Source organism: Venturia canescens, chromosome 11, assembly GCF_019457755.1.
Source record: "Venturia canescens isolate UGA chromosome 11, ASM1945775v1, whole genome shotgun sequence".
In the NCBI taxonomy this organism is placed as follows: domain Eukaryota; kingdom Metazoa; phylum Arthropoda; class Insecta; order Hymenoptera; family Ichneumonidae; genus Venturia; species Venturia canescens.
In genome coordinates this window covers 10793445-10812893 of record NC_057431.1, presented here as the reverse complement: position 1 = coordinate 10812893, position 19449 = coordinate 10793445, and the positions used below count along the sequence as shown (strand labels likewise).

Here is a 19449-nt window from a genome sequence, read left to right as displayed (position 1 = left end):
AGAATCGATGGAAGGTTTTGTAGGATGAATTACAACAGATCGTCGATGCCAGGGTCTCGCTGGCCTCTCTCGTCTCGTCGCTGTTGTTTTTCTTATTTTTTAATCCCGCTGCGCCGGGGAGGGATCGAGGGAGGCTGCGGGGGTTGAATCGGCAGTGCTTTAAATGTTATAGGCTCTCGAAATAAAAGCGTTACACGTGTTGAGCTGTCGAAGGTGTGCACTTCTCTGATTGAGAGAAGAAGAGTGTGTGCGAGTGAGAAAAGTGAGGAGTGCACGCGGGGCTTTAAGGGGGGTCGAGCTTCTTTCATTGTTTCCAAGTGGCATTCGATTCTCAGTCGACGAAGGTGCTTCGTGTCGCCAGGAACATTATTTCAGGTAGCCTCAAGAGCCACGATTCTTTGAGCGAAAGTTAAGCAAAGCTGTCGAGTGAAAAGACGCATTTTTGTCGGGAAAGAAAGTCACGGAAATTGAGGCTTTATTATCGGAGGACGAGGGCCACCAGAAACTCGAATAAATTCTTTTCGTTTCTCGTAGTTTTTTCAATCCCGAGGGCCCGGAGAGCCGACGAGGGTGTGCGATTTTTCGCCACTTTTTTCCTTCCCTCTCTCCGCCGCTCCGGCTGCGATTCTAATTAAGTTAAAGTCTCTTTTCTGGCTCTCCCCCGTGCTCCCATTCGCACCCGCATTGCTCGGGTGCCGCGACCAAAGTGCCTGCCTCGTGAAATATTCCATTTCAAACTCTCGATCGCCCCCACGATTTTTTCATTTTTCTCGATTCACAGACTCTTCGTAGCTCGATAAACTCCTTAATATGGCTGACGACGAACCCGCGGCGTGGGATCTCGACGACCTCGGCACCGAAGAAACTCCAGCGGAAACCGTCGAAACTCCCGCTGCACCAGCCGCCCCCGCTGATGGCAAAAAGGCCGAAAAAGTGGAAAAACCGCGACTCGACATCTCCGGCTTTCCCAAGGCTCCCAAACCCAAATACACCCTCCACTGGGTTCGACCGCTCTTCCTCAATTATCGTTATCTCTACGACTACAGGTGAGTATTCGAATATTCTTTCTTTAAGGTGGCTTTGCCAGTGGAAAATCGGGGTGGGGTTCAATATGTCGAATAACTGAATTGTAGAACGGTCGATATTTCGAAATTTTTAAAGTTGTAATATCAGTTTGGAGAAAAATAAATAATTCGAAATTCTTATTCCCGATGGATTATTCAGCAGATTGCGCGTTTAATCAAAAATTCCTTCTTTGAATTCGTATTTACCCGAAAATATATATTTCAATAATTTTCATTTCGAATGCAATTTTAACAGACCATCCGAATGTCAAAAGTTCATATTTTCGAATTCAAAATGGAGAGTAATTGTTTTACAGACAGACCAGAATATAGAGTAGGAAAAAATCGAAAGTGAATTTTTCGAGCCTATAAAACTTGGATATGCAGAATAGCGATAGCTCGAAAAGGCGAAAGTCAAAATGGCGATGTTTCAAATTGGAGATCACCGGTCTGAGTAAGTGAGTGAGTGAGACGCGTATATTTGGAGCTCCACTGCATTTCTTTAATTTGATCGATCGACTTTTTAACGTTTCGCTATTTTGACTGTTCGACTTTTTGGTGTTTCAGTATTTCGATTTCAGTAATATTTGGTCTTTCGTTATTATATTTTCAAAATTGTGAATTTTCACAGTATCGCTGACCGTAGTAATTTATGAATCGACAGAGTGATAGTCGAATTTTTGAAAAATCGATATTTTAGTCATCGTCCTATGGGCGATTATTACATTCTATTTTCGATGTAAACGTGCTTCGAACCTTGCAGTTTCTGCTGTATTTATTTTCGGCATTCAAAGCTCTAGTCGAATCTATCTGTCTCCATATTATCATTCGAAGATTATAAACTCGAGATTTTAGCTGTTCGAAATTTTAGCCATTCCATCATTTGATCCCCACCCGAAAATCGAATCTCAGATATTTTGAATTTCCTTGGTTAACGTGGAATTTTTTCGATTATTTTTCACAGTCAAAATCAAAGCATTTCGATCCCTCTCGATTGAGGGGCTTTTCAATAATAAAATAAAAAAGTCTCCAAAATTTTGGCTTCTCCAAGTCGAATTTTCGAAACGTCACAATATTTGGAAATACTGAGATTGTTGATTTTTTTTTAGTTATCACAGTAGCTCAGGGATTAAGGGACTTTTGCACTGGAAAAAGGAATTGTTTCCAATATTTTGTGTCTTATTATCGGATGTACAATTTTCAAAAGTTCGCAAAGGTTCGAAACATTGAAATCATTGATTCAACTGGAAAATTAAATGCTGCAAAGTTAAAGGATTTTTATACACGAGAAATTAAACTTTTAAATTAATTAAAAAAAAAAAACAAATTGAAAAAAATAAATTACTTGATATAAAAACGCGAAAATCGTTATTGGATAATTGGTCCAACAGTTTCGACTCTTCGTCAAGGTTAAACTGACCGAAATTCGACTGCAATGTATTTTTCGTCCATGAACCGATGATTATATCATAAAAATATTGTAATTTGATTGAGGGTGCCAAGGCAAACCGTGAGATGATTTTTTCGACTGTCCGAACGTTACTCGAGGTCACGGAGTCCGAAATTCAAGGTCAAAATAGAAACGAAATCGTTCGGTTTTTCGTGACATTTGTCAGAGCCGATGAAAAATGCTTGAAAATGATTTTCACTCAGAAAAGGCTCTCCGAGTGAGAAATGAAGAATTAAACGATTTTTGGAGCAAAAAAATTCTTTGGTTACCGATTACAGGCAAAATTACTACAACGACGTGATGGACTGGCTGGACAAGAAGGAGCGTGGCGTTTGGCGAGAGGAGCCGAGGGCCCAGGAATGGGGCGAGCGAATGTTCCGCACCGCTTACGAGAAAAACGTGAACAAAAGTTTCAAACGCACGTCGGATTTGAGATGGATCGAGGGTTACAGGACGGTGCCTCAGCACTACAGTTATCATACACGCGCTTATTACAGTCTCAAGTACATGAAGATTCTCTGAAGATTCGTAAAGCATTGTTGAATTATTTTGAAAATAAAACAAATATCGTCTTCACAAAACAACCAAATATTTTCGTTTATTTTCCTGCAGGACAAAATCTCACTGTTCAACCAAATCGCACATTGTCACTTGGCCCATTTTATCTACAAGCTTGCTAGCGACTCTGAAGTAAACTTTAAAAAACCCATTTTCAAAAACTCCCACACAAACATTGGAGCGATCGAACGATTTTCGAAAATTTACTCCAATTTTCCTCATCGCACAGTGACCGAAACAAAAAAAAATAAAAAAAAAACCATTTTCCCAAATGAAACAAACAAATTTGCCGAAATTCCATTGAATAAAGACCGAATTTTGTCCTCCTCGAAGTCCCTAAATTTTTCATTTTCCCCTCAAATCGTTCTTTCCCTTTCCCATTTTTCATATTTTCAGATCTCTTTTTTATTTCTCCCCGCATTCTCATTTTTTCTATCTCGCAATATATTTGTCATTGATTTACTAAAATTACGAGTAATTAACTGAGACACGCACGTTGAGCGGGTATAATTTCAACACTTTAATGTAGCAATTTAACTGGTACACAAGTGCTTTCGTTTTCGCATCATAATAAACAACTATTAATAACTATCGTTCGTCATAAATATATATATATATATATAAGTCACAAAGCAAAGAAAATTTTCAACATTTCCGAGGTCTCATTGGATCTCGTCGTATTATATATATTATTTTTATACATAATTGATTTGCCGGTGCTTGCCCCTCCTCATTCTCATTCTTAATGAAACAACAAGACAGCTTGCTTTCAGTGAGGCATAATGAAAAAATCAAAAGATCTCGAAGCACGCTTTGATTTTAATGCCATTTTTTTAAACATTTTTATTTTTCACTTATTTTTATTTATTTATTTATTTTTTAATTTTTTTTTCGTTCAAAAAGTAACATTATCTTTAAGGACTTTTCGATTTTTCTTTTTTTCTTTTTCTTTACACATACAATTCCACAGGTAAAGAATTATATTGAAGATGAAGAAGAATGATGCACGTTAAGACACGAATGTACATTCTCGAAATAATATAGCTATTGTTTTCGTTCGATTTGGAGTTTTAATATTTTATTTTTTTCTATCTCTCTTTTTTTTTCGCTTGCGCAATTGCTTGCACGATCGAGCTTCAATTGGGTTTATACAAAATTTCATTGTCGATGATAGCGAGAATAAAGTGACAGGACGTTGAGACAAAGTCAAGGAAGAAATGGGAAGTTCGGAGAACGTTTTTTTCTCGATTTATTGACGTTTTTTTTTTTTTTAATATTTTTCTTTGCTATTTTAATGGTTTTCATTAATCGGTTTCACTTCTATTTATCTTAGACCTTTCCAATAGTGAAATTTCCTCTTTAATGTTCATTTTTTTCGTACTTCTATGTGCATTCGTTTATTTCACTTTTTATTATTTTTTGTTTTTTTTTTTGTTTTTTTTTTTTTTTTACTTATCTTCGTTACTGGAACTCGGACTACTCTCGCTTGGCCTAAAAATTTTCTTTCGAACGCCCTTTACAGCGCACTCCGCAACGATATTTCGATACTTATTCTTATCCCTTTGAAAAACCTCTCCAGACTAGCCGCACTTAACGATAATTTATATTCGATAATAATGATAAAAATAGTGGCAGAGTTTTAGGGACATTTTTTTCATAAAATTAATTAATCAATTAAGCGCTCGTATTCGTATTGTTTTTCTTCATTTCGATTATTTTGCTTTTCTTTCAAAATACCTAAATATTACACCTTGAACGATGCTACAACGATACGCAAATATTCCACTTCGAAAATCCATCGATTTTTCTAGTTTTTGAATTTATTTGTTTTTTTTTTTTTATTCGTCGAAATTTAGCACTCGGAAATTTACGACGAATTCGAAAAAAAAAAAACAACTTTTGGATTGCTACGGATATTTGAAAAATTATCACAATAGCGTTGACGAATTTCAAGAAAAAAATAACTAAATTATTTATTGTTCTTAAAAATAATGATAAAAAATCTCGCTGCCCACTTTGAAGCCGGAACAGTTAAATCATCTTTGCATTAAACATTCTCACAGAGGGAAACAGATTTTGAAAAAACTGTTAAATATTTAAAAATGCAGAAAAAACGACTCCAATACATATTTTGTTAGGCGTAAAACACAAATAAGAAAATTTCTAAAATTCTGCCAGCAAAAGGTTCGTTCAGATAAAAATTTTTTGATTAAAATTATGAGGGAGAATCAATTTCGTAATATCCCAAAGATGGTTCTTATTTCCAGTTGATTCGAGTTTCCCAAGCGCTGATAAAATCATCAGCTCAAAAAGTATTGTGTTATAGTTTTGAAAATGAACGGCTCAAATGGAAAAAAAATAAGTCCGAATTTCAAGAGATTATGAATATACAAGGAAAATATCAGTACATATTTTGGAGAAAAACATAGTTTGATTAACGAAAAGTAAACAAGGGAAAGAAAATTTTTAAAACACTGGAATTGAGTTAGCAAAGATCGTCGCAGAGCAAGCTTCGTCGATTGGTCATCAGGGGGCGCTGACAGGCGCTGTAAGCTTCAAAAAGCTCCATGATGAGAGAGCAAAAGGACAAGATTTTACCACGTTTATTTCTTTTCTTTTTTTATTCCACCCAGGAAAAATGTATTATCCATTTTTTCCCAATCATTTAAAAATACTTGGAGAAAAGTTTGGGTGAGACGATTGGAGCAGCAAAGCGTGCGAAATTCGATAAGAAAAGACTACGAGGAAGTTTGAAACACGGAGAGTTAACCTAACTTTCACTGTCATCACATTTCTCAATTCTTACGTACGTTGTTTTTTTTTAATTTGAATTCAATTTTTTTGTTCCTGAGAAGAGAAAGGACACTAGAACGAGTGTATTTAATCTCTATCGTAAACATGCAAGTAGTTAAGATTTAATTGAAATGTTTCTCGTCTCTACCGCCCCATCTTTCGTTCCACATTCGTTCGATCATATTTCATTTTTATTTTCGAAAACTCACTCTCCCCCCTCGCTTTTCTGTTAAAGTGAGCGAAAAAGAGATTCCCAAAGAATCCATGTGTTTGTCCCAGACGTGAAAAAATCCTCATTACTTTCCAGCGACTCTTCGTTGAATAAGAAAACGAAAGGAGTTTCAGAGGATGTAAATGTTCGGAAATTCCTTTTTTTAGTTTCTCAGCCAAACCATTAGGAATAAGTAACAGGAAATTCCTGGAGCTTTTATATCTCGGAGAATCCCTTTTCCATTTTCCTGCCAAATCCTCCCGTATGCATAAAAGACCAGAATGAATAGTTAAATTTTTCTTACGGAATCTTGTTATTCTCATACTTTTTTTTTTAAATCAAATTCGCTCTTATCGCTCTTATTGCTTCGTAGATACGACGAGATTATAGAAACCAGCTTACAATTTAATCGATATCACGTTTCACGGATTCGTTGATTAAAGAATTAGGGTTCCCTTTTTTCTTCGTTTCTTTTTCATCATTTTAAGAGCACAATGAAAAATTTTATTAAATTCTCCAACCAAAATGGTTGTTCTTCTATTTTCTTTTTAATTGTAAGGAGATTTTGGGCGACACGAAGGAGAAAGCACTTTGTTGAAAGAACCAGCCAATGAGCGATCGATCGACTCGTTTTGGCTTTCTTGTCGTTTTGTTTTCTAGCAAATCGGAAAATTTGTATCTTTCTTCGTCCATTTTGTTTTTATCGTTCTTTTATTGAAATATCTCTGTGAGGCTGCGCGCGTGCATATTATTTTTCACTCTCAATATCTTAGCAACAATTTCATACAATTAAAAAAAACATTAGAATAATAATAATAATAATAATAATAATAAGAATAATAATCCTACTGGGACTTAATAATTAATGAGCGCTGGATTGTTGTTTTTTGTTTACTTTAAATACTAGAGACATGAGTGGTAAGGCATTATTACGATAAAAATAAAATCATACACATTCATAAAATAGATAAACCCATTTTGTTTTCTTCCCACGCCGTTAATTTTAATGAGAATTGATCAAATGAATTAATTCCTTTTTTGACGCACAGCTAAATTCATTCGCACACACATACACACGAATGTTGTCATATCAGTAGCTTTCGTGCGGAAGAAAACAAGAAATAATGGTCAAAACCTGATAAAAATTGATATAAAGAGAAACAATTAATTGGATAATAATAAACTTTCAATGATTATTTGTCGGTGCTGACGTCGTCACTGTTTTTGCTGCACGCCAGCCTCGAGACCAAGAGGTTTCATTTTTATGTTTCGTTATGTTTTTCTGTTTTTCATTCTTAGACTGTTGTTCTTTTAAATTTACTCTTATTATTTATTTTCGTCAATATTGTTATTTTTTTCCTCGGCATTTAACAAATATCGCATTCTCGGTTATTCGCTGTTCTTCGGTTCTTTCTCATTTTTTGACTCCTCATTCTGTCTTTTTTCTTTGTCCTCTTCGTTTTTCTCCTCTTTTTTTTTCAATCACGTCCGATAACGCCTAATTTGTACTTAACGTCATCTCAGTAGCCTGGCTCGCGCGTCCTGAGCGCCGTTGGCTCCGTTCGAAAAGTTCGAACTTCGTCGTTTGTTTTTTTTAACCTTTCGAAATTCAGTCAAAAATGAAAGAAAGAAAAGGCGTTCGGAAAGTCAATTCGGGCGATCGCAGGCGTTGTTACAACTGGGAAACGGCCGATACTCTATTTGTGCTACTTTTTTAACGCCAGCGCGGTGTCGTGCGAGCAAAAAAAAGGATGGAAAAACATTTTCCTCCTGAAGAAAATTCCAAGGACAACGAACGCTCGTTAATATGTTAATTCAACATGAAAGAGAAGAAAAAAAGAGTTTGAATAAGTCAAACAAAAATCAACGATACTTTCCGTTTTTTTGTTCTTTTTCTCACGAGACCAATGCAAATCATGCTAAATTATAAAGATACAAATGTAAATTCACGAAGGGAGAAAAAATACCTTAAAAATTACGTCGTAATAATAACAATTATAATATTAATGATAATCTAAAAAACGTTTCCCTCTCTCTGTCTCTCTCTCTCTCTCTCTCTCTCTCTCGCTTTCGCAATTTTTCGTATTTTAATTCCGCTTTTTTGTAGCTTCGTTTGTTCTTTCTGTCTAATCCCTTTGTTGGTTTAATTATTATTATTTGATTTCGTTAGACGAGACGGAGCGACTGGACTAGCCTTAAAGACTAGCTTGCGGTCTGCGCAAGCGCGCTAGGCCCAGTGACCCTGGACCTCTCGGGTCCCGGTACAATTACGCTGTTTTTAATCAACTTCCTCCCCCTTTTTTTATTTATTTTTGTACCCTCGTTTTGGCCTATCTAACCCAATGAGCGAGAGCGATCATAGAGAAGTTTTACATTTTTCCTGTTTGGACTCAAAGGAGGAATCTTCGGTTTGGTTCTTTCGTTGAAACGCTTTTTTGTCTTGTTCGAGCCCTATTTCGAGGCGAATCTGCCTGTTGTCAATTTTTTTCGTTGTTCCTCTTCGTCTTATTTTCAGAAATTTTGTTCATTGAAGACGCGCTCCAATGTTTCCTATTTGCCGCCGATAACTACGCTTACTTCCGATGCAAAAGCTTTCGTCTTTTTTCGTTCAAATGTCACCTTCGAAAAATGCACAAAAAACTAATCATTTCGTCGCAATCTTTCCCGTGCGTTCTTTTAGCTCGACGTTTACACTTGTTTTTTTTTGTTTCAGGTCGAGAGTAGAGATTCTACGGAAATTGGGAGATCGGGTCGTTTTGTTTTTTATTCTGTAAAGCATCAAAAGAGTTTCAATCGAGTCTGAAAAAACGGTAAAAAAATCTTTTAAATCTTCAAAATTTGCTATTTCGATGCTCGAAAAAACGATAAAATATAAATTCCTTCTCACAAAGTAATAATAATTATTAGTCAAATTTTTATTTCCCGAATATGTTTATTCGGGAGTCGTCAGGTAGTAAAATTCGAACGGAGAAAAACCGTTTTCAATTGAAACTTTTTTTTCGCAAATAATTGAGATTCGGAATGGCGGGGGGGGGGGGGGGGGGGGGGCTACAACAATTCCTCTATGACACCATCGACTCGTTGGGTTTTTGGACTGGATGGGTCATTGGGCCGGGCCCCGATTCCTCTTCCCTAATGGGCATAACAGCATTGAAACATTTTTTTTTTTTTTATAATTACTCGTTTTGTTTCGTCGTCGTTTTTTTTTTTCGAAAATTTTACTCGACTCGTTATTTGTGTGTTTCGTTAATGACCAGGGCTTCACTGAGCCTGCGCGCTTGGATCGCACTGCAACAGCCGTACTATAGACGGATCGCTCCTAGCACCCTCGATAAATTCCTCCAATGACAATCTCCCGTCCCTGTTCCTGTCCATTTGTCGAAATATTTTGTCCGTTCGTTTCTCCGGTGTTGACTCGTCCTCAGGCATTTTCATAACCGTACCAACCATTTTGTAAATCGCCTGAAATAATAAAGAGAAAACCAAAACAATCCCAAAGATTAACAAAAAATCAAACATTTTTTGATTTTATCAAAAGAAAACTGTTTTTTTTTTAACAAAAATGTTTTTCATTCATGATTTTTCAATTTTTTTTTTTTTTTTTTTTTTTTTTAACAAAAACACTACGTTTTTTCTATACGATTTTATGTGAAAAAGAAAAAAAGAAAAAATTGACGAATAATGTTCAACGTACCGTGACGATTTCGAGCATTTCTTGTCGCGAAATGTAACCATTGCCGTCAAGATCGTACATGCTGAACGCCCATTGAAGTTTTTGTTCCAATCTGCCCCGTGACGTTACGCTAAGGGCGCACAAAAATTCCCGAAAGTCGATCGTACCGTCGCCGTTTGCGTCAAACGTTCTAAATACGTGTTCTGCAAACTGAATTCGAAAGAAAAAGAATAAAGGAAAAAAGAAAAGAAGAAATGAAAGAAAAAATAAAATGAAAACGGTGAAGATTTTGGCACGATCATTCGTGAGGCATGAAATCATTAAAAAGCTGTGAATAATTGCTCGGAAAATCGATTATTCCTCTGATTAACTATTTATAAAACGGTGAAATAAATAACCGAGTCAACTGGGTCGGGTGACAGACTTTTATTTTCACATAAAAAAAATGAATTTTTAAGCAAGAACAGCATAATCGCAGTGGCCTCGATTATTTGACTCGCTATTCGATAATTTATTCAGACGGTCTATTTTTAATGGATTTGTGCCAAACATTAATTTATATTATTTTCCAATTCCGAGAGGATGCACAGTGCAACGAGGCGAATTTAATTGGAGCAATAAAATAACGAATAATAGACATATAGACGTGGAACTTCCAACGCTGGAAAGTTTATTAGTTTTGCGATAGTTTTTTACGATCTGAGAAAAACGAGGAAACTCGTTACTATAAAGGAAAACGATTTTTCTCAATTTTATAGTTTCGAACTAAAGTTTTAACGTATTTCGTGTTTTTGTGAATACGAAATGAAGGTACGAACTTTCGTCAGACCCACTTATACAGGGTGTCCGATCATCGATAGTCGAGGGTACTAACTTTCATTCGGAACTGTAATAATTGAACAATGCGAAACCTTTGATTTTATCGAAATTATCGAAATTTAATTAAAATTTACGAATCCGGACACTTTCATGTGGTTTACTTCGAAAACAGTTGCCGATAGAACAAAAATGCATGAGAGTGATTTTGAGGAGCATCAAATTTCCTAGAAAAAAGTATTCGGTGATATTTTTCTATCTTCGATAGTTTAGCGCTGGGAGTGGCTTAAAAATGACTCGGTTTTCCAGACTCGAGCGTAGAAACGTGCCTCAAGATCCTTTTGCGATTGGATCTCATGACTCATACTAACGATAGAAAATTTAGGTTAAAGACTTTTTTTTTAGAAAATTTGATGCTCTACGAAATCGGTTTTATACATTTCTGGTCTATCTGTGATCGTTAAGGCGCTACGTGCAATAAAAGTCCGCGGATTCGTCAAGTTTATTGATCAATTGGTGAGCTGTAGCAATTGGTGATCTCAAAATCGTTCGAACTCTCAAACTCGTAATTTAGTCACGTCGACTCCGGATTACCAAGATTAAATTCAGGGCTGAAACGTTCTGCATCTAAATGTGAAATTTCCATTCCAAAATTTCGATCCTTTTTCCGAAATCAGATTTAAGGATTTTTCAGTGTTTTATTTTTCGACGTCCAAAATTGACTGCTAACTTCAGATGCACGGAAATTTTTAAGGTATAACTGGATGGATAACTCGACCAAAAATTATATCTGATTGGAATTTCCGTACTTCGTGATGCAATAAAAATCTGAAAAAATTCAACAACATTTGGAAAGCTATGAACTACAATTATCAATAATAATATTACCCAAAAGTTAATAACAAATTGTTTAAACAATTAATTATTCAATAATTTTGCGGTGACCTATTGTTTTTTTTTACGAATCAAATGTGTGTATTTTTCCGAATGCTCATGAATTTTTTCAGAATTTTTGTGGATTTTTGAAATTTCTTGAAAACATTTTGAAACAAATTTTAAAAAATTTGAATTTTGGATATATTTTAGAAGACATATTTACCATCAGTTTTGCAAAGTCTCAAGGTTACTGGATCAAAAATTTACAAATAGAGCCACTTAAAAATTTAAAAAAGGAAATTTCAAAAATCCACGAAAATTTTGAAAAAAATCATGAGCATTCAGAAAAATGCGCACATTCGATTCGTAAAAAAAAAACAAGGGTTTACTGTAAAATTGTTAAAAAATTATATATTTAAACAATTTATTAATAGCGTTTGGGCAATATTATTATTGATAATTGTAGTTCATAACTTTTCAAATCTTGCTGAATTTTTTTAGATTATTATTGCATCACAAAGTACGGAAATTCCGATCAGGTACAATTTATGGGCTTTCCATCAAGTAATACCTTAAGCAAAATCTCTTGAATTGTTCGTACAGCGAAAAAAAAATGATTTTTTTTATCCCATTTGCTTTTTCATTGATTTTTCATTTTTTTCCAGCTATAAGAACCACTTGAATTGTAGAAAATCGAAAAACAATTTCGTCAGTCATCGGACAATATATGTCAAATCGATAAATCTTGAAACTCGCGTCACCTTATTTTTTGTGAAAAATGGTGCATATAAAAACCATTTTTTTAAATAAAAAAAAAATGCATTCTAATTGCAAGAATTTTCGTAAAAGTCGTGATCGTAAATCACGATTGTGAATATTCACGAAAAAACGAAGAAATTATAAAGATTTACAGGGATCGAGCATTGGATTAAAAATTTCGAGTGAAATGTTTTCTTACAATCCTTGAATCGCAGTGAAATGAAGTGATGAAGAAATAAATAAGCCAATAATATCAAAGTGAAGTGAGCGTTTAAAGTTGGAGTACAAAAAATGAAGAATCGAATAAAAAACGTGATCGAGACATGCACCCAGCTTGAATTAAATTTGACAATTGTTACCTTTTTCCACGTCGCGTTGTCAATCGAATTGAAAATAATTTGAAAAGTAACGTTTTGTTGTTGTGTGTGTATGTGTTTTTTTTTGTTTCAGCAATTAGTTACAAGCTGTTCATAATACAAAAGTCAATAACAACGATAATGATAATCGACAGTAATTTATCTGTCGAAGGAAAAAAAAATTATTCTTAACAATAGAACTAATGTGCTGAAAAGGGAAAAGGATTCATTCGGAGATAAGAAGAAAAAAAAGGAATTTTGTCTTACCTTCGAGGCATCACCGTACGGGAAAAAATTGCCGTATATTTTTTTGAATTCTTCGATGCTAAGGTGACCGCTCGGGCAGTCCTTGAGAAAGCCTTTGTACCATTCTTGTATCTCGGCGTCTGCAATTATTACAATCATTCGTTGTTCTTACACAAAACACCTTTTTTCATTTACTCTTTTAATCAAAGGCTTTTTTCTCATTTTCTACTCGTCTGTGAAATATTCAAACTCGGCTTTTTCCTAAGGATAAAAAAAAATTTTTAATATTCCGACTGTATACGGATTGGAGAAAAATTCCAGTTTCCAAATTATTAAAAAATCACGCGATTTATCGTTGAAGAAGAAGCTTAAAAATTATTATTATCTTCCCATCATAAAATTACAGAATTCCCAAACAAATTCATATTTTCGTGTACTTTGCTCTTATCTACGAATATCCTTCGCCCAATTCAATTTCAGAAAATCAATAAACAAATAAATAACTAGAAATTTTGGTCAGAGTAAAAAAATTTCATTTTTTTTTTTCATCCAAGCCGAAATGAAAAAATCTCATGAAAAAAGTCTGAGAATTCTCAATCCAAATACTTTTCTTCTTTATCTGTAAAAATTACGGTAACTCTATCGCTCCAATCTAGTCATACCACTGCTAATATTTGAGACTTGTAGTGATCGTAATAAAAATGAAAAAAACACTCCAACGACTGGCGTAGTATCCCTAAATTTAAATTTTGGCATTATTGTTAGTGGATTTATATTACAGCATATCTTATTAAGATGTAAAAATATTAAAAAAGCTAGTTTTGCAAAACCATCAACTGATAAATGCAAATTTCCACGATGACACATTTTCACTGGTATTTTTTAAAGAATTATCTGCCTTTTTGATCGATTTTATTGCAACAAGTCTCATTTTGTTCCTTAACTGATCCTCTACGAATTCACCATGTAGTTTTTTTTCAACTTAATTATTTCACTGTTGCAGCTAATTGTTCATTAAGTAAAAAAACTTTTTCATCAATAATTTCTGAAGGAATGAATTTTTTTTAAATCTACGAGGTGAATTCCTAGAAAATCAGTTGAGGAACAAAATGAGACGTCGTGCAATAAAATCAGTTAAAAAATACAGATCATTCTTTGAAAAATACCTGTGAAAATGTGTCATAGAAATTTGCATTTATCAGCAGATGGTTTTGCAAAACCAAAATATTTTTTTGTTTTGCCAAAAAATACCAAAAAAACGAGAAAAATATTTTTTCTCGTTCTTAAGGAGGGTGGATCACGAAATCAAAATAATCAGAATTTGATAAAATTTGGTGTTAACATTCTTTGGCATCAAGTATGTGCAAATACAATTTTTTTCAAATTTTTTTACCACATGATTATCGAATAATTGAGCGTTAAGGTAACTCCTGTACTGCATGCTAGTCAAATGAGTGCTAAATTTTCAAAAAGCTTTTAGACCAAGTTCAACGTACCGATTAAACTTATTGTTAGTAGATATGTATTGAAGCATATTTTATTAACGTGAAAAAATATTTAAAATGATAGTTTTGCAAAACTATCAACTGATAGATGCAAATTTCCATGATGACACATTTTCACAGGTATTTTTCAAAGAATCATCTGGATTTTTCAACCGATTTTATTCCACCAAGTCTCATTTCGTTCCTCAACTGATCCTCTACGAGTTCACCACGTAGATTTTCCTTTAAATTCATTCCTTCAGAAATTATGAATGAAAAAGTTTTTTCACTTGATGAACAATTAGCTGCAACAGTGAAACGATCAAGTTAAAAAAACAACTCCATGGTGGATTCATAGAGGACCAGTTGACGAACAAAATGAGACTTGTTGCAATAAAATCGATCAAAAAACACAGGTAATTCTTTGAAAAATGCCAGTGAAAATGTGTCAGCGTGGAAATTTGCATTTATCAGTTGATGGTTTTGCAAAACTAGCATTTTTAATATTTTTACATCTTAATAAGATATGCTGTAATACAAATTCACTAACAATACATTTAATCGATACGATAAAATTGGTCTAAAAGCGTTTTGAAAATTTAGCACTCATTTGACTAGCATGCAGTACAGGAGTTACATCTTAAGTATATAAATTTCAGTTTTATTCCAGCATTTCGTGGATTTCTATGCAAATATATCCTTTTATAGCAACCGGAAGTTGGGTTTTTGTATGCAATTTTGAAATTCCTTCACGAGAACTACCCGATTTTAATAATGAATTTCTCTGAAATCAGGTCGATAATCGACCCTGAAATTTTGCACAGACCATTATTAAAAATTTAACTACAGCAATCAGAAATTCGTCTTAAACCTTATGAACTGAGACTTGCCGATAGAGTTACCTTAATTTGAGACAAAAAATTGAGTAATAAAAACACCAACAATATAAGTGTACGATTTTTTCACCAGGATGGTTAATAATTTCCAGTTAATTGCTTCCGTCCGGAGCTTCGGACAAGGGTTGCTTTTAGCAAGGTGTGTATTTTTTCTTTCGTTTCACCGGTAAACACGTGCATTCACACCTCTCGTGTGGCATCTTTTTTCTTTGCCTCTCTTTTTTTTCACTTGACCCTATTTTTTTGTACACAGCTCAGGCACAGCTCTTGAGCAGTGAAGCTTTTTCGTCCTCTCTTCACCCTCCCCCCTCCTCTTCCCTATCTTTTTGTTTTTTCCTTGGTTTTTCTGGTTTTTTTTTTATTTTCCTTTTATTTTTTATTTTTCATTTCCCCAAAAATAGAGCTCAAGCGCGTGCGTGTCAACGACGCTTTCGTCGTGTTGGTCCGGAATAATGTTTTGCCGACTCAATGACTGTACACGACGCGAGATCCGACAGATACAAGAGCTTTTACTACTAACCGCAATATTTTCTCACAGACCCGTAGAATATTCAAACAAAATCTACCCAGTAATTAACTTTTTTTTATTAAAAAAAAAGAAACGCGTTAATTAATTTTTTCACAACATAAATAGAAATTAATCTCTGAAATTATTTTTCGTACGACTACAATTATTTTTTATTCGTGCAGTTATGAAACCATTTGTTTTTTCATCTTCGCACTATTTATGGACGAAAATTCATTCTTATTTTTGTGATAAAATTCGTTATTTTTTCAACTTGATTCTTTTCCAAATATTTATTTGTGAAACTTCTTTTGTCATACGGGAATTTTTTTTTTTTTTCATTCGAATGACATTTTTCGTCTTTGAATTAATAATAATAATAATAATAATAATAATAATAATAAATCTGAAATTTGTTATCAGCAGAAAAATTTCGGTTTTCTGTACAATTCTTATGAGATGAAAGCAAAGAAATGAAATTGATGAAACCACTCGTTGATTCATTCGCCTTTGATGAAGTGATATTCATATTTTATTGGCTAAAACTTTTACAAATTTGAATTGAATGAGTCGAAGGAATTATTATTTCGAGTTCTATGGATTCGGAACGATAAAGTGATGGTCTTTGAAACGCTCTGTAACTGCTGGTTCAATTATTCCAATGAGATTGTATAAATTGAAAAAATAGTCCCAGGTGTTGAAAATCGTGCTCGAAACATAATTAAAAAGGATAAAATTGCCCACGCTATGAAATCGTTCGTAAACACCCGGGAATATTCGTAATTACTGAGAGTAATTGATAGAAAGAAACGTCGTTAGTTGAGACTCGGAACGATTACACGTAAAAAGATAATTTGCTGTTGGATTAATCGAAAGAAGAGTGCACTTTCAACGAATATAGAATAAAAAACGAGAAAAAAAAGTAGTAATTAGATCGTTAAGAGCCTCATAATTACTGAATAATTGACAAGATGAAGAAATTAAAATCAATGATAATTCCAGGCATTTTTGAATGGGATCAAACAAGTGTCGATTTGATCTGAAGGCAACTGAGTATTGGATTTAAAAAAACGTCGAAATTCTAATGATCTGTTTAAGAAAGATCACGCGAATCTAATGGAAATTGAAAATTCCAACTTTAAGAGTTGAAATTTGAGTTGAAAGAATCTACCGTCCAGTTGTCAAGAAAATAATTGACGAAAATCACATTTTTTGAAGCCATTAACTCTTGTGGCAGGCACACTCCCTGTGCGACGATTTCGATTTAATGAAATAGGATCTTCCCAACTTTCAAGATCCAAAAACGAGAATAAGAAAATAGAATATTTTTAGATATCAATGATGCCTTAAAAAACCACTGTTACTGGTGAAAATGACTTGGGAATGGAAAAATAAAAACACTTATTTGAGGTTAACGAGTAATAATGACAAACAGAGGAAGATTTGACAACACCACGAGCCAGCTGGTTTAAAATATAGATATGCATACGCATATAAATAGAAAATGGCTGTTGTCACATTTTGCTTGACGATTTTACTACGAGAGTATTCTAACCGCTATCATTGAAAATGAATCAATCTCAACAAATAAGTTACACGTAATTTTAATAATTGCGAGAATAAATTTTAACCGTTTCTCTGATCATCAAAAGAGCAAAAAGTTCAGTTGCATTTTTGAACCACAAGTAACGCATCTTCCTTAAAATGAACTGAGCAAATTAGATCGAAGTACGAATGCAAATTGGGCTAAAAATCCACCAGTACTCGATGAAATTTATTTTGTTGTTATTTTGTTTGCTAAGCCCAAAATATATTCACAGTGTTGAATTACGAGACCGAATAGAAAAAATGCATTGGGCTTTGGACATTGGAAATTTTGATAATACAAACGGAACCAAGGAAACGAGACGTTTAAGGACTAAGCCCAATTGATAATTGAAAAATTATCAAGAGACTCGGTAAAGTCTCGGGACAAGTACATTGGCAGCCCTGTCGTCTGCTGGCCTGAGGCTCTCGCCGAGAATACTTTCTCTGAATAAAACGATTCGCGGTGGTGGGGGTAAAACTGGCATGCCATTTTCTAAAATTGCAAAGCTCAGGAGATGTTTTGTAAAGCAAAAATTGGTTTAGAGACTAATGTTCAAAATCCCTTTCGAATGAGCCCGAAACCAACACGATCAGTAGCGTAATAGGGTACCTTTTTTTGAAAACTGTTTTAAAATAATCCTGTGATCGTAATAGACCAGTAGAATTTTTATTTCAATTTTATAAGACCGAAAACTGTCTTGAAAACTATTTTTTATTTATGATTTTCAATTTTCGCGCGGAAACGCTAGCCGCCATGTTTTTTCGGTTTGTGACGTCACTCCGTTAGTAAACAATACAATTGCGAAAGACCAAGTAATAAGATTTGTAAAAATAATGAGTTATAGTGGTATATCATTGGTGTCTCGTGCCTGAATGCAATAATACAAGTGTAAAAATGCCACAAAAATTGTGGATCATCGCCACCAATCAACATATTTATCATTGGTAGATCTGTACTATCTGCTTTCACAAAACCGTTTTCCATGATGCGATTTTAATCAAATGAATGATAAAAGTCCACAAACGTGCATAATAACTTGTAAAATTTCAAAATAACACAGAGCGCACAATAAGAATCTAGATTGTTTACTATCGGAGTGACGTCACGTTGGAATCCAATATGGCGGATGGCGTTTTCGACATTTGAAAAACAGTTGAAAAAAGACGATTTTTAAAATTGAATTATAAAATTTACATTGCATTTTTATGAATAAATATTGACGTTTCTCGTTTACTTTTTACCAAATCTATCATAATCATGAATTTTTATATATTTTTTTACGTGGTGTAAAATACCCTATTGCTGAGAAAAAACTTTGCACAGACTCAAGATTTAAAAAATTATCGTAATCAATTCGCGTTAATCACGTCCCCGTTGATTACTGTCCCGAGAGATACAGAGCAAGAGAATCATCAATTGTTGAATTAATGAAAATGAGAGTGCACTCAAAACGGAAGTAAAAATTTAGAAGAAAAAAAATTGAGTAAATAGCGTAATACTTAAGTGAGAATGAATGGAAGAATGTACCTGAGAACTCGGTGTTTTGTTTGAGATCCTCGAGAACCTCGGGCTTGAGTTTGCTGTTGTGTTTACCCATCTCGCTTACGAAATCCGCTTCGCTCGTTTCTCCTTGTTTTTTATATTATTTCCGTCTTTCTTTTTTTTTATCCTCCTCTTTTTCTTTTTGTATATTTCCGTAGGTATGTGTGCAATGAGAGAACGTTGAGAAGTGGAGGAAAGCTCGGAGGCCGAAAAAAAAATGTCTCCCTCTTGCTGGTGCCCTTTGGCAGAAACTCACCGGAGGGACGTATTCGTCTCTCTTTTTTCTTCCGCGTCCAAGTGCTGCACGTGTTCAAATATTTAATATCTAACTAAGCCTACTAGAAAATGTTTCTTCTTTTCCTCGGTTCCCCCACGGCCTGTGCGTACGATTTTTCGCCTCGGAGTATATTTTTTCTGGCCGGCAAGCACCACGCACGAGCCTGAAAAAGAAACAGGAAAACCGATCAAAATTCATCCAACAGCTAGAAAAATATTGCCTGAGAAAACTGGCACGGAAGGGGGTTCATTTCCATCAGGAAATATCGCGCTTCCAATTTTTTTTCCGTTCCCAACGAATCATCGAAGTTTCATATCGATTGTATCGAGCCCCGATCGATAAATCGATATATTTA

At 34.4% G+C, this 19449-nt stretch overlaps 2 protein-coding genes across 2 annotated transcripts in view; one reads left to right on the top strand and one right to left on the bottom strand.

Moving 5' to 3' along the window:
* Nucleotides 1–220: 220 nt before the first annotated feature.
* fln (flightin) lies at nt 221–3098 on the top strand. The gene is made up of 3 exons (XM_043432470.1): nt 221–375; nt 782–1046; nt 2793–3098. Exons 2-3 carry the CDS (start codon nt 811–813, stop codon nt 3034–3036), a joined length of 480 nt encoding a protein of 159 aa, XP_043288405.1. The 5' UTR covers nt 221–375; nt 782–810; the 3' UTR covers nt 3037–3098.
* The window catches only part of Nca (neurocalcin homolog), a 114829-nt gene continuing 98466 nt past the window's right edge, over nt 3087–19449 (bottom strand). The window contains exons 2-5 of the mRNA XM_043432469.1: nt 18803–19257; nt 12824–12942; nt 9771–9959; nt 3087–9538 (exon numbers count right to left, since the gene is read on the bottom strand). Coding sequence (XP_043288404.1) covers nt 9338–9538; nt 9771–9959; nt 12824–12942; nt 18803–18872 — 579 coding nt within the window. The 5' untranslated portion in view covers nt 18873–19257 and the 3' untranslated portion in view covers nt 3087–9337. The remainder of the gene's footprint in view (nt 9539–9770; nt 9960–12823; nt 12943–18802; nt 19258–19449) is intronic.

Coding starts and splice junctions, on each gene's coding strand:
- fln (XM_043432470.1), top strand. CDS start 811: ATGGCTGACGACGAACCCGCGGCGTGGGATCTCGACGACCTCGGCACC. Junction 1,047..2,792: donor CGTTATCTCTACGACTACAG/GTGAGTATTCGA, acceptor TACCGATTACAG/GCAAAATTACTACAACGACG.